This window comes from Eumetopias jubatus, unplaced genomic scaffold (genome assembly GCF_037043125.1).
Source record: "Eumetopias jubatus isolate StellerSeaLion01/CBP00866 unplaced genomic scaffold, mEumJub1_p1.0 scaffold_13, whole genome shotgun sequence".
NCBI lineage: Eukaryota > Metazoa > Chordata > Mammalia > Carnivora > Otariidae > Eumetopias > Eumetopias jubatus.
Genome location: NW_028274819.1, coordinates 104,797,641 through 104,822,176, shown reverse-complemented (window position 1 = coordinate 104,822,176; position 24,536 = coordinate 104,797,641). Strand labels below are relative to the sequence as shown.

The 24,536-nt window shown below is 39.8% G+C and overlaps 2 protein-coding genes and 1 long non-coding RNA gene across 3 annotated transcripts in view; 1 reads left to right on the top strand and 2 right to left on the bottom strand.

Annotated features, from left to right (window-relative positions):
- The window catches only part of BCO2 (beta-carotene oxygenase 2), a 73,377-nt gene that overhangs the window by 2,657 nt on the left and 46,184 nt on the right, over nucleotides 1-24,536 (top strand). The window lies entirely within an intron of this gene.
- On the bottom strand, nucleotides 134-20,734 carry IL18 (interleukin 18). Its single transcript, XM_028105835.2, has 6 exons — nucleotides 20,566-20,734; nucleotides 10,913-10,999; nucleotides 9,835-9,846; nucleotides 5,534-5,668; nucleotides 4,621-4,754; nucleotides 134-1,946 (listed from the first exon to the last, which is right to left on the bottom strand). The coding sequence occupies exons 2-6, from the start codon at nucleotides 10,989-10,991 to the stop codon at nucleotides 1,725-1,727; spliced, it is 582 nt and encodes a 193-aa protein (XP_027961636.1). The 5' UTR covers nucleotides 10,992-10,999; nucleotides 20,566-20,734; the 3' UTR covers nucleotides 134-1,724.
- Nucleotides 22,786-24,536, bottom strand: part of LOC148162694 (uncharacterized) — a 51,255-nt gene continuing 49,504 nt past the window's right edge. The window contains exon 3 of the long non-coding RNA XR_015766685.1: nucleotides 22,786-24,171. This is a non-coding gene — a long non-coding RNA (uncharacterized LOC148162694). The remainder of the gene's footprint in view (nucleotides 24,172-24,536) is intronic.

Sequence of the window (24,536 nt, the reverse complement as noted above, 5' to 3'; positions counted from 1 at the left end):
ATAAGATGTAGTATATATACATAATGGAATATTACTCAGCCATAAAAAGAATGAAATCTTGTCATTTGCAACATGGATGGATCTAGAAGGTATAATGCTAAGTGAAATAAGTCAGTAAAAGGCAAATACCATATGATTTCACTCATATGTGTAATTTAAGAAACAAAACAAATGAACACAGAAAAAAGAGACAAAAAAATCCAGACTCTTAAATACAGAGAACAAACTGGTGGTTACCAAAGGAAGGTGGGTGGGGGGATGGGTGAAATACATCATGGGGATAAAGAATACACTTATTGTGAAGAGCACTGAGTAATATATGGAATTGTTGAATCACTATATTGTACACCTGAACCTAATATAACTTAACTGTATGTTAATTATATAGGAATTTAAAAAATAAATTTAAAGAAAGTATGATGTCAGCTGTAGGTTTTTCATAGATGTCCTTTTTTTTTTAAAAGATTTAATTTATTTATTTGAGAGAGAGAGAGATAGAGAGAGCACGAGCAAGGGGAAGGAGAAGTAGGCTCCCTGCTGAGCAGGGAGCCCGATGTGGGGCTCGATCCCAGGGTCCTGGGATCATGACCTGAGCCGAAGGAGACACTTAAATGACTGAGCCACCCAGGCGCCCCTCACAGATGTCCTTTTCCACATTGAAGAAGTTATCTTCTCTTTCAAGTTTATTGAGAATTTTTATTATGAATTGGATTTTGTCAAATGCTTTTTCTGCATCTATTGAGATGATTGTGTGGTTTTTATCCTTTATTCTATTTTGTAAAAAGATTTTATTTATTCATTTGACAGAATGAGAGAGAGAGAGAGCACAAGCAGGGGGAGAGGCAGAGGGAGAGGAAAAAGCAGGCTCCTCACTAAGCATGGAGCCTGATGTGGGGTTCAATCCCAGGACCCCGGGATCATGACCTGAGCTGAAGGCAGACACTTAACTGACTGAGCCACCCAGGTGCCCCTCCTTTATTCTATTAATATGGTATATTACATTAGTTCATTTTATAATATTAAACGATCTTTACATTCCTGGGTTGAATGCCATTTGATCAGAGTGTATAATCCTGGATTCAGGATCAATCTGACTTTGGAAGAGGTGCAGAAATTAGTCAAGTGAAGTGGTCTCTACAAAATCTTGTTGGTTTTAATGATATTCTTAAAAAATTAGAAAGGTCAACTATGAGTATCTTTTATCATTAGGACCAGTAACCCAAAAGATTGAAAGCAGTTCTAGTGAGTATAATCTATGTTGCAACTATCAATGTAGAATGTGTTTTGAAACTATGCATTCTTTTAATGTTATACAAATATTTTATCAACCTGGATAAGGAGGAGTCAATTCAATTTGTGAAACCTTCTTATTCATTTTTTTTAAAGATTTTATTTATTTGAGAGAGAGAGGGAGGGAGAGAGTGAGCAGGGGGAGGGGCAGAGGCAGAGGGAGAGAAAGAATCTCAAGCAGACCCCATGCTGAGCGTGGAGCTGGGTACAGGCGGGGCTTGATCCCACAACGGTGAGATCATGACCTGAGCCGAAATCAAGAGTTGGACACTCAACCGACTGAGCTACCCAGGTGCCCCTTCTTATTCATTTCTTAATGGTATCCCTTGAGACCATTATTCATTTTATTTCATTACTACAATTATAGGCTCAAAGTCTTACAACCTTTCTGAAAGACAAAAACTCAGAAAATTCAAACTGTGCAATTTCAATATCTAGCTTTTGTTTTGAACAGTGAACATAATGGATTTATCCCCACTTTCATCTTTTTCTTTCAAAATGAGTTTGAAAAGATCTTTCTCTTTTTCACAAGCTAGAAAGTATCCTTTGTATAATGAAGACTCAAATTGTATCTTATCATCATGTCCTGGAACACTTCTCTGAAAGAATATGATGTCATTTCCTTCATCGTTGATACTATCGGGAGGACACATTTCCTAGAGAGAGGAAAAAAAAAGATTATTTAATTTTTTAAGGACATGAACAATTTGAATATGTGTGGTTTATTTTGAAGTATATTACTGCACAGAACTAAAGAAGTTTTTATTCTCAAGAGTTAAACAAACAAACCTTTTAATATAAGAATACTGATTTCATCTCCCTCTTTTTTTTTAATTTAATTTTATTATGTTATGTTAATCACCATGCATTACATCATTAGCTTTTGATGTAGTGTTCCATGATTCATTGTTTGCGTATAACACCCAGTGCTCGGTGCAGTACGTGCCTCTTTAATACCCATCACCGGGCTAACCAATCCCCCCACCCCCTCACCTCTAAAACCCTGTGAATTGTGTAAGACTGATGAATCCTCTCCCTCTTAATTCCTAATCTATTCTCCCTGTTTACTCTGGCTTTTCCCACCGTTGAATGCACGTTCAGGTTTAGGCCTGTAGTTTCTCCCAATTTACCCATTGGATAGCTTCCTTTTCTCCTCTCCCCCAAGTGGAGTCCATATCTGATCAAGACTAGGTAGAGTTCCAGCAGAGACCACGTGTTTGTGCTAAGGTCAGTTCCTGTCTTCTTCAACCATTCACAGCTAAAGACATTGATGAGCTAGGCTAGGCAAAGGCTAGCTCTTGTTTCTGAGCCAAATGTGAGAGAGGCAGAAAGTGGCAGGCATCTCAGCTTCTTCCTTCCTTAAGAGGAGCCTGGGACTGAAACGTGCTGTAAATAGACCCACTGCTTGTACTACGGCTATGTCCTGGGTTCCAGTGTAGCCTTGCTTATTGGCTTAGACAGCACTTTTTCTCTGTCAAGCACTCTAGTCCTGTAGTAGTCCTGAATTTCTATCCTGAAATTGGCTGGGCTCTGCTCTGAACCAAATGCTGATTCCTATATCCTTCAGCCCCAGCATAGGGTTTTCTCAAGGATGGCTAGATCACAGGAAGCTGTTGGTCACCCAACTGACTGTACTGCCTGCACTTTTCCTATTATTGCATCGTACCTACTTTTCAGGATGGACTAGAAAATGTAAAGACCACCTGAGGTTCTTTCCATGTTAATCTCAGAGCCAGCGGACTTTTTTTTTTTTTAGCTTAATTTTGACCCCCTGGTAGCAAAGATTACCATGATCCTGTCTAAGGACTGATGGAGAGACCTCCAGACACAAAATAGCATTCCAGCATCCTCCCAAGATGCCTGAAAGAACCTGGGTAGGGGGTACCTCCAAACTTCTCAAACACTTGTGGAATTTATAGTCCTAACTCTTGACCTTTGTCCTTTATCAACAAGCTAAGAGTCCTGAACTGATGAGAGGATAAACTAGTTCACCCCAGCTCATCTGCAGCTGTCTACAATATACCAGAATTTAGGGAGACTTGAAGCTGGGGGAGCCAATTTGGGACAAAGCTAAAGTCTAATGTATAAGTGATAAGTCCTCCTTAGCTAAAACTTCAAAAGCTCTAGAAATACTACAGCGAGATAAACCTTTTAGTTCAAACCTAGTGTGGAAAGTTATAGTTGAAAGTGGAGGTGTGGATAGGTAGAATAAGTGATCTCTAACTAGTTCAGTGTCCTGTTTCAGAACAGAGGCAAGGAAATCTTGGGCCAGTAGCTCTCCTTGGCTTTAGTGTTAACTATTGACAGCTCTCATAGGGAAGCTGTACAACAAGTGGATGTGGAAACAATCCCAATGACCTTGGGAAACCCTCAACTTGGAAAGCCCTACCTGGCAAAACTTGAGTGCTCCAAGGGCCTGAGGTATTCTTTACATCAGGAGGGGTTGAATCTGAACCCAGGGGAAGGTAAGCTTGGCCTAACATCTGTTAATTTGGTCCTCTCCCGAGTAAGTCTGAGAGAACTTAAAAATAACTACATAAATGGAGGCGCCTGGGCGGCTCAGTCATTTAAGCGTCTGACTCTTGATCTCAGCTTGAGTCTTGATCTCAGGGTTTTGAGTTCAAGCCCCATATTAAAATTTATTTATCTACTTAAAAAATAAATAAAAAAATAACATATGTCAATTGAAAGCCTAAGTCTTGGCTAAGACGCAGGAACAAAATAATTAAGGATTAAAATATCATAATTTACAAAGTAGAAGGCTTACAGAAGGACATTTAACTTCATTCTGTGTGGCAGGACTCATTCTGGAAATTCACATGCCACTCTTTAATATACATGATAATTCATGTCTGTACTCTATATTCTTACTTTATCTATAGGTTGATTATTCAGAAGACTCGGGTTCTGAAACAAGTCTTGTGCCCGTTCCTCCCTACAACAGGTTCAGAAAAACCATGATGTCATTGCAATAAGTTAGAGAGTCTCACAATTTTTAGTAACTATCCATATTAAGGCTTCTCTGCTTCTTGCTATTCTTTTCTTTTAAGATTTTATTTATTTATTTGAGAGAGAGAGAATGAGAGATAGAGAGCACAAGAGGGAAGAGGGTCAGAGGGAGAAGCAGACTCCCCGCCGAGCAGGGAGCCCGACGTGGGACTCCATCGCGGGACTCCAGGATCATGACCTGAGCCGAGGGCGGTCGCTTAACAACTGAGCCACCCAGGCGCCCTGCTTCCTGCTATTCTTGTTGTAGATAAAAGCTAGGACTGAGGATATTTGGGTTTTTAAATTTTGCACAAAAATATGACTAAAACAAGTCAGTCTTACCTTAAAGGAAATAGTTTTGTTCTTACAGGAGAGAGTAGACATTCTCTTACACTTCACAGAGATGGTTACTGCCAGACCTCTAGTGAGGCTATCTTTATACATATATATGATAAATACTGTATGGGGTGCGTTATCTGAAACAAACAATAAATGGGAACACTAGTTAGAAGTTTTGCAAATCAGTATTTATGGAAATTAGCCTAAGGATAATCCTTAATAGACCCATTATCATTACTCTGAGATTCAGCCTGTTAAATAGGTGCCCCCACATTCTTTAAACACATTAAACACATTCACAATATGTATTATAACACAAATGCTTCAAAGTTTGAGTGTTTTACAGATACTCTGAGTTCATTAAAAGATTGTTTTTAACTTCTAAATGCTAAATAGAACATTTAAAAAATCTGTTAAGGTAAAAATTTAGTTTTTTTTCAAAAGTGCACTTCACTCATTCAACTCTGGCTCAACTCTGATTTGGAATTCAAACCTTGGAAGGCACAGTAAACTGATTCACTTTAGAAGGCACTCTAAATTTCTGGGGTAAGACAGACTTACTTGAAATGCTTGTGTATTTGTTTTTAATTTTGAGTTTCGAAAATGCCATCAGCAATTTCAGCTATGAGCAGCAGGTATCAAGGATCCATTTGAGATCCTATATAGTTAATGCAATTACAGTGAAGGGATTGGTGACCCACATGTAGGCAATGTCTTTATTGCATCAATTTTTCACCCCAGCCAAAAAAATGTGGGATACCCTATCAAGTTTCTTGTGAGTGAAATTGTTACTACTCCTAGGACATTTCATCTGAGGATTAGGTCTATCACAGAAAAACAGAGGTAGTTAAATGGAATGGGAAGAAGTAGCAGCTTGTCACTTTTGTGTTACAAATATATATTAAAAAAATAATACCTGTACAGTCAGAATCAGTCATATCCTCAAACACGGGTTGATTTCCCTGGTTAACGAAGAGAACTTGGTCGTTCAAATTTCGTATGATTGAGATTTTAGGTTCAAGCTTGCCAAAGTAATCTGATTCCAGGTTGTCTACAATGCACATTAAATTTCATTTAAAAATACATTTTCTCCCTCTAAATTTACAAATAAGCATACTGTATATTTCAGTTTTCCATAGCTACTAATCGTAATCTTCTGGTACAGAAGCGGCTAGGGCAACATTGCACGGTGTTTTTTAACCAACTTCCAAGAGCACAGCCAGTTCTTGTCATCACCCAGAACTACTTTTCCTCTACAGTATTATATTCAAATATCCTATTTTCCAACCACTATCTCCCATCCTTTTACTTTCTTAAGCTTTTCCTCTACTTCAGAGCCTCCTGCCTCTTACATTTTCTCCGGCTAACCTCTTGCTATTCTCCTTTCTCCTCTATGCAGCCTGGGCCTCACGGCTCATCATTTTATCCACCCTTTTGCCAGGATCTTAAATCCAGAATTTATTTGTCTGCCCACTACAAAACCCCCAAACCGGGCTGCCGAGTCTTGCTGGTGAACAGTTATACATGTGTACAAGTTGGTGCCATCACAAATTCACCGATTGTCAATACTTCCTTTCTGTTACACTTCAGTATTCTTCTGTAGTCCAGAGCTGCAGTTCCAAACCTTCTCCTGTCTCCTAAGGACCTCTACATCGTCACCTCTGCTTTTGCTTTCAGCCCATGATTTCCTGCCACTCCACTTAGAAATGTAACTGTGGCACCCCCTGTTATTTTCTCTACGCCTCTTGTCCCAAGAGGAAATGTGGAAAAGTTGCCCCTTTTGGTGTCCAGAGCTAAATCCATCTGTGCTCCATATGTATCTTCTACTGAAACCTTGATTTACCAATCATCCCCTCTCTCCAGTCAACCAGCCATTCTATTCCTGGATCTTATTCTAAAGAAACAATCAGGCAAATGTGTAAATATTTCACTACACAAATGCTTACAGGAGCATTGTTAATAATAGCAACAAACTGGAAACAACTCAAATGCCATCAATTGGGGATTGATCAAAAACATTTTGGTAGGCCCTTACTATGGAAGATCACAGATTGAATATCACTGTGTTTATTCATTGCCATGGAAAGATGTGCATGTGAATTTAAACTAGAAAAAGAAGCTTAGGTATAATATAACATATACTGAAAGGTGTATAGGAATATTGCATCAAAATGATTGCAATGATTATTTCTAGGTTATTTTCATGCTTTTATTTTTCTTATTGTTCTTAGCTTCATTGCCTAAAATTATTTATAATAAACATTATTTTTATAAGAAAAACATAAAGCTCTTTTCACTTTGAGATTTAAAATTTCTCTATCAACCATATTCCACTCTGTAGCTGGCCTTGTTTCTCTCTTCCTTTTAATAGCCATGCTTCTGGCAAGAATTATCTGTATCACTCCCTTACCATTCACTCTTCTACTAATTGCAGTCAGCATCTGCCTCCAGTTCTTTTTCTTTTTTCTTTTTTTTTTAAGATTTTATTTATTTATTTGATAGAGGGTGAGAGAGAGCATGAGCTGGGGGAGAGGCAGATGGAGAGGGAGAGGTAGACTCCTGGCGGAGCAGGGAGCCCGACGCGGGGCTCGATCCCAGGACCCTGGGATCATGACCTGAGCTGAAGGCAGACGCTTAACCAACGGAGCCACCCATTTCTCCCCTCTGCCTCCATTTCTCCATTAAACTGCTTTCACTGAGGTCACCAAATTCCCTGTTGCTAAATGTAATAGAGCTTTCCGGCCCTTGGTGTTCAAGGCTGCAAAATCCAACACGGTACCTTTTACCTCCAGCTTGAAAGGCTCTCCTGGGATTCCGTGACATTCTCTTGGTTTTTCTCCTTCCTCTTGGTTACTCTGCTCTGTTCTTTATTAGCTTCTTTTTCTACTGCATCCTTTAAATGTGGGTATTTCCTCAGAGTTTAGTCACTGACTTTTACTTTCTCCCTCTACACATTTCCTCTGACTGGTCTTTTTATTCCTGTAGCTTCAGATGGCATTTCTATACATAAGCCTCCTACATCTATATAACCAGTCCAAATTTTCATCCAGAGCTCCGAACTATATGTCCAAGGGTCTACTGGACATTTCCACTAGGATGTCCCACAGATAAGAACCCAAAGCACATGGATGTCTTCCTCTTTGCTCCGCATACCTCTTTACCCTGCTTTTCCTCTTGTGTTTCCTATTTAACGGAATGGTACAAATTGCCCAAGTGAAACAATGTAGCCATTATCTCTTCTGTCTTTCTCTCCATCTCCATTCTAAATCCAGCCCCACTCATGTCCTGTTTATTCTTCCAAATATTTCTAAACTCCCTCCACAGCTCTTCATTGGCACCCACTGTGCCTACCTTAATCCATGTCACCGTCATTTCTTACAGGGACTGCAATAATAGCCTCTTAATTGGCATCCCCCCTTTTTGTCCACACATCAATTCTTTATACTGAAGTCAGAAGCAATTATAATTCAATTTTAATTAAGTTAAAATTCAGAGAGATGATCATTTATCTCTGAATTTTAATGAGGCACATGGCCACCCAGAATAAAGATCATATTTTCAGATTTCCTCGAAGTTGGTGTGGCCACACGACTAAATGCTAATGGATGGAATGAGTGCAGTTGATGTGTATGACTTCCAAGTAGAGCCTTTAAAAGAAATGGGACTGTCTTCCTCTTACTTTGAACCCTTTCTTGCTAGCTGGGATATGGACCCGGGAAGTGTGGTAATGCTTTTCAAGTATGTGAATGAGTTCAACAGCTTAGGGATGCTGGAGTAACAAGAGAGAAGAAACGAGATCCCAACATCATCAGGCAGTATCTAGCCATACTAATGCTGAACTACCTACTCGGTCTTGCGTTTGACAGAAACATTTTCTATCTTACTCAGTTACTATATTTTTGGATCACTTTGTTACAGCAAACTACTCTGTATTCCAGATCATATAAATTGTGCTTAACGAGACCCCATTATCCCAAAGATCAGATTCGAATTCCCTATCTTGGAGTAAGAGAACCTTCTTTATCTGCACCCTATTTATCATTCTTCTCACACGATTCTCCTACTCCCATTCTGAGTTACTTTTAATTCCCCGTAGGTGCCATGCTTTCTTTCTTTCAGATCTTGGCCTTTGCATGTGGTCTTCTCCCTGCCTGGAATACTTTCTCTTGGCTAACTCCTATTCACTCTTCAAATCTGTCCCTCCTTCAAAGTGCCCTCCCAGAATCTACTGGACTGAATTGGGTGCCCCTTCCGTGTGCTCCCATAGCATCCTGTGCCTTTGTAACACTTGACATACCATAGTCCAATTGCCTTCCTGATGTGCCTGCTTCTTCCTGTAGGAACCATGTTTTGTTCACCATTGTATCCTACTGCTTAACATAGCACCTGGGATACAGATGCCAATATGTATTGAATTAAATAAATGGAGAATAGGGCAGTCTTTAAGAAGCATGAGGAGTTATATGTCATTTATATCTCAATAAAGCTGGGGGGATAAAAGAAACATGAAAAAGGAGTATTTTTTCAAAAAAGTTGCTGTCTTCTATTTCTAGTCCAGTAAGGATCACCTTAAGAATGGGAAAAGTGATATTTTTAAGGAAAAGTATGAGAAACTAATGGCCTTTAATAATCTGGGGGCCTGTTAGAGGCTCACAGGCCAGACTTGGGTATGATCCTACCTGAATGCCAGGACAAGGACCGGGTGCCTCCACATCTCAGTAATACTCGATGGCTCAGCCTCATAGTTCTGCTTGCTCTACCCTTCCCCATCTCCTCTATTTCCAGAATTCTTTATCCCCTGGGAGCCTCCCAGCCTTCTTCCCAACGCATTTCTGAGAGACGGGGTTGACGAAGGAGGATTCTCTTGATTTTGGACAGTTCTCATGCTTCAATCCCCTTTTCCTCCAGAGAATCCATAACTTCCTGCTAATCTCATATATAACAGATAATCTACTTTGTAGATTCTAAGAGCTAGAGAATTTCCTAAGGTGTAGAGAGAAGCATATTTTGCTAGAGGTTCTTGTTTGTATCTCTTCTGGTCACCTTTATTCCAAGGCCATGCTATCGAGTCCACATGCCTTTGTGGGAAGATTTGCTTCTCAAATATATTGGTACCAGTTTCTCTCAGCTAAGAGTGGTGATGTGGACGTGTCTGAGAGATGCTTACTAAAGTAGTTACTTATTTTACAAAGAAAGAGAAATAAATTTATACTTTACCATCATTTTCAGCTAAAGGGGAAAAAAGAGAAACAAAATATGTTAAATTCTATATTTCAGTTCAGAATATCTTTTACCCTACCATTTCATTACTCTTCTGTCACTCCCCAATAGTTAACCACTATCTTACCAGTGATGGCTTTTGTGGGCCTCCATCAGAAATATTATATAATCATCCCAAAGTTCCCATAAAATGAAGCTCAGACTTAGTGTGTTCACAGTTAAATTGGATAAAAAACCTATATCCCGGGTTTATAAATTTGAATTTTCAGTTAAAAGAAAATTTTATAAAATGATAGATTTACTCTTAAGTTTATTGCTTAAATGGAAAGTCACCTAGGGACTTTCTTTTCTTTTCTTTTTTTTTAAGATTATTTATTTATTTATTTGACACAGAGAGCGAACACAAGCAGGGGGAGTGGGAGAGGGAGAGGCAGGCTTCCCGCCCAGCAGGGAGCCCGATACGGGCCTTGATCCCAGGACCCTGGGACCATGATCCGAGCCGAAGGCAGACACCTAACAACTGAGCCACCCAGGCACCCCTGGGACCATGACCCGAGCCGAAGGCAGACACCTAACGACTGAGCCACCCAGGCGCCCCACCTAGGGACTTTCTATGAAGCTGTCAAATGAAGCTAGCCTTTCAAGTGAAGCCAAACTGCCCATCGAAGATTAATCATTAGAATCTGTTTTTATTTGTTAAATATTTTTACATAAAATGGTATAACTCACTCACAGAACTCTAGATGTAAGGTATTTCTTATATGATTTGCCAGCTTGTTTTGGGAAATTATATTCCCTGAATATACCCAATTTTGTGGGATTTTCATGATGTGCACCTGAAGCCACCTTGTGAGTTGGCTGCTGTTAACTGAAGAGCCAGGACGTGTGGTGCGTCGTGGTGCTAGAATGTTGGACATACTATGGTTAATTTCTATTCTCCGCAGAGAATAGTGTCATTAGTATTACAATGGAATTTGGTGACAAAAAAGAGTTACTTAATAGTTCACTTCACAACATCTTTTCTCGCTGCAAACATTTATCTGAACCCTTATTTGGTCTATTGCTTTAGGCTTACCTTTAAAGTAAAGCGTATTGTCAATAAATTTCATTTCCACAAAGTTGATGCAGTTGTCTTTTCCTGGGTTAGCAGCCATCTTTATTCCTAATGAAAGCAAAGCATCATCTGTGAAAAGGTAGTGGTTGTTCCATTTACACAAAAAGAATCTTTTACTATTCACTGCCTTGTACTACTCCAAATTCAGAAGTCAGTGTATCACCCAATATGCCGATGAACACTTTAGACATTTAATAAATGCTTGGGTCTTCAGCTTATGAATACACGTGTTCAGATGTTCTCTTGCAAACCATCAGATATTTGGAATCTAGAAAGCATCTTCTCATAAAACAAAGTTATAAAGGGTGGATAAGTGGTCCACTAATGAACTGAAATATTGTCTTAGTATCTTGGGGGAAACATATTATCAGTATAAATATAGAATGCCTATCATTTAACTACGAATGGACTCTATCTCTGTCTTTCGACCGATGGGTTCATGTGCATGGGAGATTGAAGGTTTGTGAGTTCATTGTCAAAGTGCTAGAAGTGAGCCAATGATAAAAATGGTGTTTCCACCTGGCAGTGAGGGCAGCGTGGTGAGGGTAGTGATGGGAGGAGGCTGAAGGGTGTGGCATCTGGTGGCCCCCTCTCCCTATGCAGCAGTAGCTTTAGATCTGGAGTTTGGGATATAGTATGCTTTTTACAGAAGTAATACATAAATATGCAGTGTTTCTGTAAAAAACAACAACAAATAATAATATAGGATTTGAAAATGTTAAAACTTATTTTTGTTCTTCTCCTCTGCCCCACCCTACTCCATCCCCCTCCAATATAAGTGTGTATCCTTCCAGATCTTTGTCTATGAAGCAGGGATTCTCTATCTGGGAAATTTGTGATGGGAAAAAATTTACATATTTATTTTCACCAACTTCTAACTGAAATTTAGCAGTTCCTTCCATTATGGTGTAGGAAACAAACATATTATTAGCAGTACCTGTAATGTCACTAATAGAGATACAGATTTCCTATTGTGTTATCTTGAGATCTTGAAATAGGGTTTATTTATTTTTTTAAAAGATTTTATTTATTTATTTGACAGAGAGAGACACAGCAAGAGAGGGAACACAAGCAGGGGGAGTGGGAGAGGGAGAAGCAGGCTTCCCGCGGAGCAGGGAGCCCGATGTGGGGCTCGATCCCAGGACCCTGGGACCATGACCTGAGCCAAAGGCAGATGCTTAAAAGACTGAGCCACCCAGGTGCCCCAAGATCTTGAAATAGGGTTTAAATTCCTTACTACTTTGAAATATACAGAAGTTACTGGTCCTACCAGTAGATTTTGTGATTTATGTGTTAATAAAGAAGCACATACATACTACATCAAAATTTGTTAATTTTTTTGATAACCCCATTTTGATATAATAGATTTAATGTTATACATGTAAAAACATTATTTTGAGAAGGGGTCCATAAACTTCACTAGATTGTCCATTAGGATCCATGACACAGAAATGATTAAGAGGCTCTACTTCAGAGTTCAGCAGTACTTTGGTTTCCTGAGGGTAGTTATGGTTGAGGCTCTAAGGCAGGTGCTTGGGTCACACTTGTCATGAGTATATGTAGGGGTATTTAAGGTGAAGCTCCTAGGTAGAGAACTGGCTCAAATATTTTTCTGGCATAGTCTGCTGAGGCCAGATATATATGATAGAGGAAGCAGGAAATTAAAACTCAGTTAAAAACTTAATCCAAATTAAGTTAACCCAAGACACTTGTCAGTTGGTGGCTATTTAACAGTTTAATCTAGGTTCAGTTCCTCTTACACATACAAATGTGAATAGTTATCAAATTTATACAGATATATAATATACAAGCATATGAAGTAATAGCTAGGGTGGTCTTCTCTACAAACTTTAATATTATGTAATGCACTCATATTTTTGGAAAATAATTTACCTGAGAAGTACTAAGTAGTATGTGTAGGAATTGGATGAAATTACTTATGTTTACTACAGTGAGTATTTAGTCAATGAGTGAATGGATTCAAAGGACACTGTTACCTTAAAAATAATAATATTATACAATATTTGAAATCATTCATCAGTTAATTATTGAGTATGTACTGTGTGTCAGTAATGGAGCTAGAAAGCTGACAAAATATAATACCGACCCTCCAATTACTCAGGGTCTGGTGAAAGACAAATACATAAACAATTACAGACTAGTATAATGAATGCTGTAAGAGCTGGATTTACGAGATCCTCTGTCGGCCTGGCAGTGTTGAGGAAGACTTCTTAGAGGAACTGGTAATTGTGCTGGTTTGTAAGAGAGACAGGCATTTTCAAAGCCAGGAGAAGAGCTTTCCACAAAGAGGGAACAATGTGAGCAAAAGCCAAGAAGCAGGGAATTCTGAGAGAACATGGCTTGTTTGGAGCCTATTACTGTAGTTAATGCAAATGCAGCCCCATTTTACAGGAAGGAAGCATTTCTGAAGATCTCACAAAGTTCAAGATTAACTTTTCCTTGGGAATAAGTAGAAAAGTAGGTAAAGAGATATCCCTGGAGTACACAAATCTACAACAACCAAACTGTATTCTTGCTTTCTTTCTTTGTTTCAACTTTCTCGGCATTCTAAATAATGCTTTGCATCATGCTGTCTCCACACCTTCTATCATGGTGGTACTTTGGCCCTTTTTCCCTTGTTTTCTTGCATGTGACTGTTTTTCCAACTTATTTATTTGGAGGTTCTTCTCAGCACAAGCAGTAACAATATCCCTCAGCACTTTGAGAGCATTACTATCAGATATAAAAACATTTAAAATTATGAGAGTAGTTAACATTTAAAAAAATAGCATCACAATAACCTGTACGTCTCAAGAACTTCTGAGGTATTTAAAGGATAGCCTAGCTTACATAATATCAACGTGGAAGTAGCGAATTCTGTCAGGTATAAGAGGCATTTAAATGTGTCAAGAGTGTTAATGGTTCACAACTCACTTAGCCTACCAGCTTTGAAATTATGTCATTCTAGATAAACTAATTTGGAGGACTTCACATATTTTCATTTTGCCTATAAAGTGAGAGTATTATTTATATTACGTGGGTTGATTATGCCTAGTTCAATTCACATAAAATGCAATTTGCAATGTAGTTCAATTTGACAAAAGCTCCCAAAGGAGAGTCAGATTATAAAGGCCTTGCTTAAGTAGGCTAAAGAGTTTGAACTGTTTTTCTGAAAAAATACTGACTTTCTTTAAGGAGGAGAAGGACATGGTCAAATTTATGTTTTAAAAAGCTCACCCTGGCAGGAGTGTAGAGAGTGGATTCTATGGGCAAGACTGGATAGTGGCCAGGAAACAACCTCAGAAGCAGTTTTAACAGTTAAGGTAACAGTTGATGAAGATGTAAACTAAGGTAGTGGCTATGGGGATGAAAGGAGACTTGACAGCAGGAGTTTTTAGCTGATTGGTTGTAGATCACATGGAAGAAGGAGGAACTGCAGGTGACTTCCAAGTTGCTGGCTTGGGCAATTTGTTGAGTGGTTACCTCATTATAACTAAGAAAAAAGAGAATGACAGGCTTGAGTGGAAAATGTGTTCAATTTTGCAAATCTCAGAGAGAAGTGTCACAGAAGGCAAGGGAGAAAGGAGTTTTAAAGGAGAACTGCTTGAGATCAGAAGCTGCAGAGCCCACAAGCTCAAACTTGGTCATTGAATTTGGCAGTTAGGAAGTTCGGGAATAGAAGAGTTTGGGGAATGTGGAGGGAATAGAGGCACGCTGACAAAAATCTAGGGCAGCATGGGGTGGGGCAGGATGGGGGGCAGGTAAGACAGCAAATACAAACTATTCTGTTAGGGAGTTTGGCCATAAAGTGTGGAGAGCGGGTGGTAGCTAGGTTGGGGGGATGGTATATAACTTGCAAATTTCAGTTTCTGGCTCCAGACCCACAGTCCAACTGCAGGATATACTAATGAATTACTTTCCAAAACATACCCAAGTAACCTGTCCCAAATGGAAACCTAGGAGTCCTCGATTCTTTTATCTAAACTGTCTCATAAATACTGTAGATTATAACTCAGAAATGTCTCTAGAATTTGGTATCTTTTGTCCATCTCCACCAGTACTCTTTTTAAAAAAGAATTATTTAATTAATTTTACTGACTAATCCAGTTCTTTTTTAAAAATTTAAATTCAGTTAATTAACATATAGTGTATTATTAGTTTCAGAAGTAGAGTTTAGTGATTCATCAGTTGCATATGACACCCAGTGCTCATTACATCACACGCCCTCTTTAATGTCCATCACGCAGTTACCCCATCCCCCCGACCCAGCAACCCTCAGTTTGTTTCCTAGAGTTAAGTCTCTTATGGATTGTCTCCCTCTCTGATTTCGTCTTATTTTATTTTTCCTTGCTTCCCCTGTGATCCTGTTTTGTTTCTTAAATTCTACATATGAATACAATCATATGATAATTGTCTTTCTCTGATTGACTTATTTCGCTTAGCATAATACCCTCTAGTCCATCCATATCATTGCAAATGGTAAGATTTCATTTTTTTTTTATGGCTGAGTAATATTCCACTGTATATATACCACATCCTCTTTCTCCATTCATCTGTCTGTGGACATCTTGGCTCTTTCCACGGTTTGGCTATTGTGGACATTGCTGCTATAAACATTGGGGTGCAGGTGCTCCTTTGGATCACTACATTTGTATCTTTGGGATAAATACCCAGTAGTGCAATGGCTGGGTCATAGGGTAGCTCTCTTTTTAACTTGAGGAACCTCCATACTGTTCTCCAGAATGACTGTACCAGCTTGCATTCCCACCAGCAGTGTAAGAGGGTTCCCCTTTTTCTGCATCCTCGCCAACATCTGTTGTTTCCTGACTTGTTAATTTTAGCCATTCTGACTACCCACCAGCACTGTTTTAAATTCAGCCCTCATCACTTCCGGTATCTTCTATTTTAATACTCCTTGACTTGTTTTTCTTGCTTCCAGACTCCCCTGGGCTACATATTGTTGCCAGTGTCATTTCTCCTGCCAGGCCTTAACTTCCCTGCTTTTGTTGCCTGCCAAGCCCTTCATTCTTTTTTTTTTTTTTTTAAAGATTTTATTTATTTATTTGACAGAGAGAGAGACAGCGAGAGCAGGAACACAAGCAGGGGGAGTGGGAGAGGGAGAAGCAGGCTTCCTGCAGAGCAAGGAGCCCGATGTGGGACTCGATCCCAGGACCCTGAGATCATGACCTGAGCCGAAGGCAGACGCTTAACGACTGAGCCACCCAGGCGCCCCAAGCCCTTCATTCTTCATCTTTTAAGTCCTCACTCATCATTTTCTCTAGGGAAGCCTCCGTGACTCCGCTATGCCTACCTAATCATTCTCTCCTCAGTGGCCCCCTCTACCTGCCCCTATTTATGCTTCTCAAATAGTTCTTACTATGCTGAATAAGATTATTTTGATTACAAATAGGTCTGCCCATCTTCCTTTCTGAGTTTCTTTACGATGAATTGTCATTTTTTCTTGAATCTTCAACACCTGGAAAGAAGCTTATATACAGCAGGAGTTCAATAAATGTTAAATGAATAAATGTTTGTGATGATAAACTGTGTTGCCATGACAACAGTGTATAAAGGGACTGGTGGAATTTTTTCTGTCTTAAAACCTTCACTCCATCTGAAAGCCAATGAGAAGGAGAAGGAAAATGAGGAAAATCTGAAACATATTTCATTTATTTTTTAAGATTTTATTTATTTATTTATTTATTTATTTATTTATTTATTTATTTATTTGGGAGAGAGAGAGAGATTGGGAGAGAGAGAGCATGGGGAGAGGAGCAGAGGGGGAGGGAGAGGGAAAGGGAGAGAATCCCAAGCAGACCCCATGCTGAGTGTGGAACCCTATGTGGGGCTGGATCTCACAACCCTGAGATCATGACCTGAGCCCAAAGGAAGAGTCAGATGCTTAACCCGTGGAGCCACCCAGGTTCCCCTGAAACATATTTTATTTTATTTATTTATTTTTTAAAGATTTTATTTGTTTATTTGACAGAGAGAGATAGCGAGAGTAGGAACACAAGTGGGGGGAGTGGGAGAGGGAGAAGCAGGCTTCCCACCAAGCAGGGAGCCCGATGCGGGGCTTGATCCCAGGACCCTGGGATCATGACCTGAGCTGAAGGCAGATGCTTAACAACTGAGCCACCCAGGTGCCCCTGAAACATATTTTAAAAAATAGAGTAATTTCTCCAGTATTCTTCCTCTTTCATTTTTTTCTCTAGTGGTTTCTTTTTTATTTCATGTGAGTGTTTATTTTCTTACCACTCTTTTTGTTAGATATCAGTACATCTACGATTATAAGTGTTGTGCCCCTTTTCACTCCTCCCCTCAATTTTCCTCTTTTGCTTTGTCATCCGTGTTCCTTTGCTTTCTTAACTCTAGTCTATGAAAATTATAGTTCCCATTAGATAAAGATGCTTTGAATATTTCATCTAAAATTCTCAGATTATTGAGTTTTTCTTCTTTTAAAGTTACAAACTGCCTCAGAACAAACATCCTCCTGGGAATATGCCGTGGCAATTGGTTCTTTGAAACAAAAACAGTTTTAGTTATACAAGACTTGGAAACTAGCCAAAGGCTAGTGAATGGTAGAAAATCATGATGGAAATTAGGTCACAAGCTTTGCAATCTTCCTGGGGCAAGTCACTTAATTTTGAGGGTCTCAGTTTCATTTGAACAAAGAGGAAGTTAAATGGTTAATTTTTCAGGTCTTAACCAGCTCCAGCATTCTGTAATTCTAGATTCTAGGTAAGGCTGCAAGGAGAGAACCATTTATATGTGGCATATATCCTCATAAACACTTTCTTGTAATTCTAACACAACATGTATTGATTGAATATTTATTATATAGCCAGCATTGTTAAGCCATAGGAGTATAAAAACATACAATTAGATTGAAAGTAAAAGTGTCTTGAATTTGAAAAGCAATCGTGTTTATCCTTGCTGTGGAATTACAATTCTGTAGCATAGGCATGGTATGAAATGAGGAAGCATATTACCTAATTGCCTAAAATCATGTACGTAGTCATCTTTTTTTTTAAAGGTTTTATTTATTTATTTTGAGAGAGAGAGAGCGAGCATGAGCAGAGTGAGGGGTAGAGGGAGAAGCAGACTCCCTGCTGAGCAAGGAGCCCAATGCCACCCTTGATCGCAGGACTCTGGCATCAAGATGTGAGCCGAAGGCTTAGAAGCCTTAACCAGCTGAACCACCCAGGCACTCCCATAGTCATCTTGATAGCAGCAAGATCAAAACCTAACTATTCAGTTTTAGAAATCATTTTGTTCTTGAAAATTTTGCCATTAAAAAGAAAGAAAGAAAGAAAGAAAGAAAGAAAAAGAAAATGTTGCCATTTTATGAATATATACACGTGGGTGCGGCAGAGGTGGGATGGAAGAAGACCTAGGCAAATTTAGGTAGTTAATGGTAAAAGGTGTATATGTAATCAACGGCTAAATACAGACTCAAAGGAAACAGCTAAAATGGAACTGATGTATTTGGAATGGCCTTGTGTGAAAAGGAGAACTGAATTTTTTTTAAAGATTTTATTTATTTGACAGAGAGAGAGACAAGCAGGGAGAGTGGCAGGCAGAGGAGAGGGAGAAGCAGGCTCCCTGAGGAGCAGGGAGCCTGACATGGGGCTCGATCCCAGGACCCTGGGATCATGACCTGAGCCAAAGGCAGTCCCTTAACCAACCGATCCACCCAGGTGCCCCAGGAGAATTGAATTTAACTTTAAAGAATGCTTAAGATTTGAATGGATGGAAAAGGAGATGGAAGAACATTTATGTGACCATTAAAACAATGTTGTGGTGGGGCACCTGGGTGGCTCAGTTGGTTAGGCGACTGCCTTCGGCTCAGGTCATGATCCTGGAGTCCCGGGATCGAGTCCCGCATTGGGCTCCCTGCTCGGCGGGGAGTCTGCTTCTCCCTCTGGCCCTCTTCCCTCTCGTGCTCTCTATCTCTCATTCTCTCTCTCTCAAATAAATAAATAAAAATCTTAAAAAAAACAACAACAATGTTGTGGTGTAGGGTGGACTGAATGGAGCCATTTTTTGGACTGTAGTGGCACAATCCTGTTGTCCTGCAGTGAACTCAAGGTAGGGTGGGGTTAGAGAGGGCTTTGGAAGTCACTAGAAGAATGTGAATTTATCTATCTATTTAAAGTTTATTTACTTTTCTTAGAAATCTCTACACCCAATGTGGGGCTCAAACTCAAGACCCCCAGATCAAGGGTTGCATGCTCTTTCTGACTGAGCCAGCCAGGCACCTCCGGAAGAATGTGAATTTAATCTCGCAGGCCATAGGAATGCAGATTACTGAGCGGGCAAGTGCATTATGAAAAAAATAGGGATAGGCTATGACACTACTAAGAATTCATGTAGGAATTCACATAAGAATTCATAATATTCATGTAGGGATGTTATGAACAAGTCAGGTTAAAAAAGATGTTGTGGAGGAAGATTTAATAGAATTTGAAATAGCTGGATATAGGCAAAAAGAAAAGAGGAGTTTAAGGGGGGGGTCCTAATTTTTGTTGTTCATACTTCAGTGATTATTCAGCCCTTTCCTTCTTTTATGAAATAAAATTCTCCTGGGGAATGCTATAATTTTGTACAACTGCAGCCCGGCTAAGGGTGTTGATGCAGATTCCATCAAGTTTATCCATCTTTGGCAAAATTTTTTGTTTGCTTTTAGAATCATGGATTCAGAGTGGAGATTCCCTTTGAAGAGGAGCTTACTTATTTTATTGTTTTATTTTACTTTATGATTTTATTTATTTGAGAGAGAAAGGACGAGCAAGGAGAACGGGCAGAGGGAGATGGAAAAGCAGACCCCCAGTTGATTAGGGACCCCCCCTCCTGAGCAGGGAACCCGATGTGGGACTGGATCCCAGAACCCTGAGATCATGACCTGAGCCCAAGGCAGACGCTTAACTGACTGAGCCACCCAGGCGCCCCTACTTTATTGTTTTAGAGCAGCGATTCTCAAGGGATTCATGAGGTCAAAGCTATTTTCATAATAATTCCAAGATATAATTTGTCTTTTTCATCCTCATTCTCTCACGAGTATACAGTACAGTTTACCAGAGGCTACATTTTGTGTGATATCGCATAGATTGAATGCAGAAGCAGATAGAAATGCAGCTGTCTCTATTAAGCCAGATATTAAAGAGATTTGTAAAAAAGAAAAACAATGTCACTCTTCAGAGTAGATTTTTAAAAATGTAGAGTTATCTGTAATTAAAAATGCTATTTATGCTAACTCATGATGTGCTTACTGTTGTTTTAAAATAAAGGTCACTATTTTAAAAATGTCTCAGTTTTAATTTCTAATACAGTAAGTGACAGCAATACAGTAAATAACCTAGAGAAATAAAACTTTTTCAGAGTCTTCAGTAATTTTTAGGAATGGAAAGAGGTCACAGGGCCAAACAGTTTGAGAACATTTGCTCAAAAGTGATACACTCCAATGTTGGTTAAAAAAGACTTTCCCTCAGACTTTGCTATGTTCCATACATTGTAACTGCCTGCCCATCACAGTGGTGTCAGAAGACTGAAATTGCTCTCAAACGCTTTTCTAGCTTACTTACTTCCAAATAAACAAGAATGATATTTCTTACCTGTGCTCGATAGTTTCCTACGAGAGAAAGGGATCTGGAAAGTTTGAAGTCCCTTTCTTTTCCTGAGGCTGTGTAAATGGGAAAATGTGGCAGTCCCTTCAGCAGCTGAAGCCGGCAGCTAGGAATGCAGAAAGCATCGGAAAACAGAGCGAGCTGGTCGTCGGTTCTAATAGGCATCTGGGGGAGGAGACCAAGCCTGTGGGGGTGGAGACCAGGCGATTGGGAGAAAGGAGGAAGCAGGTGGAGGGAGGAGACTGTTCTGGCACGCCTTGGACTCGCCTTCAAATGTGGGCTCTTTCCTAGGGCAACAGAACTTGAAGTAATGCCAGAGAATATGGGTACTTCTTTTAATGTAAAATCACTATTTTAATGAAATAATTTCTTCTGTAGAAGTTGGAGTTCTGGCCCTTCCAAAGCTTGTGCCTCTTTCAGAAGTACTGTACTTCCTAGCTCCCCTCCTTTTTTAAAGATTCTTTTCTTTCTTTCTTTTTTTTTTTTTTTTTAGACTTACTTATCTTAGAGAGAGAGAGAGCATGGGGGAGCGGATAGAGGGAGAGAATCTCAAGCAGACTCCCCACTGAGCAGGGAGCCCAACGGGTGGGTGGGTGGGGGGCTCGATCTCATGACCCATGAGATCATGACCAGAGCTGAAACCAAGGGTCAGATGCTTAACCGACTAAGCCACCCAGGTGCCCCCCAAGCCCTTTTAAAAAAGCACCTGCTTGGTCAATTAGAAGCCTCTTTTCTCACATTAATCTCTCTCTGTTTTGAGACTTTCTATTCACACTTCAGCACAAAACTTCTTCCTTAATCTTGCAGTGCTGAATAATCAGCCCTATTAGAATAACCCCTATAATGTAATAATAGCACCTCAAATGTAACTTTAAAAAGCAGAGTAAAATATTACAGCCTTGAAAATAATTAGCAGAGGGGAGCCCTGGTGGCTCAGTTGTTAAGTGTCTGCCTTTGGCTCAGGTTATGATCCCAGGGTCCTGGGATCAAGCCTCACACTGGGCTCCTTGCTCAGCAGGAAGCCTGCTTTTCCCTTCCCACTCCCCCGTTTGTGTTCCTGTTCTCGCTCTCTCTCTCTCTCTCTCTGTCAAATAAATAAATAAAATCTTAAAAAAAAGTTAGAAGGGAATTCACACACAAAAAACGAAAGAAAGAAAATAACTAGCGGGAACAAAGTTCCTTGGACATTTTTTTCTTGAACATGTGCTAAATTGTATTTCCCTGCTAGCAAGGGAATTAGCAAAGTGACTTCGTTTTTGCTTTTTTTTTTTTGCCAGTATAGAGCCTGTATAGAAACAGAGGGGGGTTCTAGAGTTAGGAAGCAAAATGTTGGGTGTTTTGTTTTGTTTTTTAACAAAATAGAGTGTTCATTTTATAAGGTCATAAAAACATGTCCACAGAAGTGATTACAAAGGAAGCCTGTGGTGGGATACTCGGAGGTACTCGGTGCAGAGACTACCAGAAGAAAAATCACACATTTAAGAAGTATATGATAAGAATGAACACACATGATTGAAATTGAACTAAGAGATTTCCATCCTCCTCCAATTATAGTGTATGAAAGCATGAAATGAAGTCAAACAGTGATCAGAAGCAGAGCACCAAACAAATTAATTTTAAATGGCCCATTGCCAATGATTTTTCTCCAACTGTAAAGATGTAGAAAGCACAATTTACCCATTTCTTAGTTTGGGGATAAACATTTTTTTGATACAGAGCAACCCAGATGTCTTCATGGCCTACCTATTTCACAGGATTATTTGTGAAGATTAAAGGAGATGATGACAGCCCTTTGAATATTTTTTTAATTTAATTTTATTATGTTATGTTAATCACCATTCATTACATCAGCCCTTTGAATATTTTAAAGCACTAGACAACTATAACTCTCCACACACTCTCATTTATTCTTACTCATTTAGTTTATGCAATGGAGATAACATTTTAAAAATAAAATGTCCCCGGTGTTCTCTTAATCTGGCGTAAACATTTATGTATTAGGCGGAATCATTTTTCCTGGAAATATTTTAGGAACTAGATAACTATCTCTTTAGATATCATACAATGTGAAGTCTGGAAGAGGAATTAGATCAGTATTTCCCAGACTTTTGGATTTAATGGACTATTAAGAATAATAACAACAATAATAATAATGCAGAAGAGATAAACACTGAGCGGGCAACTTTATATTTTGCCAAGTAAGGGCATTAAAAATCTTAAAAAATCTTTATTTCATGAAAGACCACTTTAACACCAAAAAAATTAGGAAGTACATAGTACCAGAGTACAGGACAATTCTTTGAAGCAGATGCTGTGGCTTTATGAAAAACTCATTACTTCCCCCCCTCATTTTATCACAGCTGGTGAAAATTTCAACACAGATTGCTATCAATCCTCAAACAGTGATTGGGATCCTATAAAGACTGTCAATAATAACTCCCTAATTATCTAGTCTAGTTTTATTAAGTGATTTATATTTCACAATATTAGCAAATCAAATTAAACAAACAGTATTTTCTGGGAACTTACTTAAAACGAATGGCTTTTTCACAAGTAGCTAATAAACATACACAAATCTTTATGACAACTAACATTGAGATAAACCAAAGGGAAAAAACCTTAAGTTGGTTTGCTAAGGTGCAAGAGTGTGTACCTGGAATTTATGGACGATATTGTTGACCTTTGTTTTATGAGGTGATTTTTTTTTTTCCCTTCCACATCAACTAACTGGGCATAACCTTAGAATGTCTTTGAAATTGCGGGTCAAAGTCACCCCATGAAAGCACTTCCAAGTATGTGAGCCATGTATGTTAGAAGGTTTTTTTTGAAAGCTGCCAATTAAGGTGACAAAACCTATTGACATCAGGAAAGGAATCTTCCAGAAGGTTGTGATTCTTAACGACCGAGCCACCCAGGCGTCCCCTGGAAGGGTGTGATTCTGAAAGTGTGGTTGCACCAGAGAAAAAGGCCAAGGAATGGAGAGTCTGGACCTGCAAGTTTTGCTTGCGAGCCAGGGGAACACTGGCTTCCTTCAAACTTCCTTCAAACACCCCGTGTTGTATGGGATGTAAGTTTCATTTGAGAAGTAGAGTCGGGTGTCCCGTTTTGTGTACCTTTACTGACATTCCAAACGGGTGGGACACACCCCACCCAGCCTCGCTCAGGCAATTCTTCTTTCCCGAGAGACTAGTCTCAGATTTTTCCCATCTTCTCCATACACTTGGAGGAAAGGAGAGATTTTTGTTTCAGAGATTCCAAGTCCAGGGAAACAGCGGGAGACGAGAGGAAGTAAGCCACCCCTCCGCCAAACGCCGAGGGACTCGCGGCCGGGCTTCCAGCCCCGGCTGCGGGCTCCGGGAGCATGCGCAGCTCGTCACGTGACTCACGTGATTCACGCACTGTCTGCCGGGAGCCCGCGGAGACTGCGCACTCGCGCGCGCAGATCAGGTCTCTTCATTCCCACGCTTTCGCTGACGAGGAAGGTCATGACGCCATGTAGTAGGCTGGGCTTGGGATGGGGCTGGAAGGATGCGTGCCCTTGAGAGTGTGAAACCAGGCAGTGAGAGGATGTCTCTCACAGGGACATTAGTGGGTCTGAAATACAAGCAGGGAGGAAAAGACAGCGGGGAGGGAAATGAGAAAAAAGGTAGGTGAAATGGCCCCAGGGGCCCACTAGGCGTTGAGAAGAACGGGAAGACTAGGAGAAAAAAGTTGCGTAAGGTGCAGGGTCATTGCTTGGTAAAGTCTAGGTCACCAGAACATTGGATTGCATAGCCGAGGTTAGAGGCTGCGAAGGGGGCGTGTCACAGGAGGCTCCCCAGCCTTTTGACCCGGCCTGGATTCAGCAGGGGGCCCGAAGTTATGACAGAAAAAATGAATTTATTTTTGCAGAAACCATTACCTAACTGTAGAGGTTTTCATTTGCTCTACACGCACATTCTGTTACTCTGAGAGAGGAG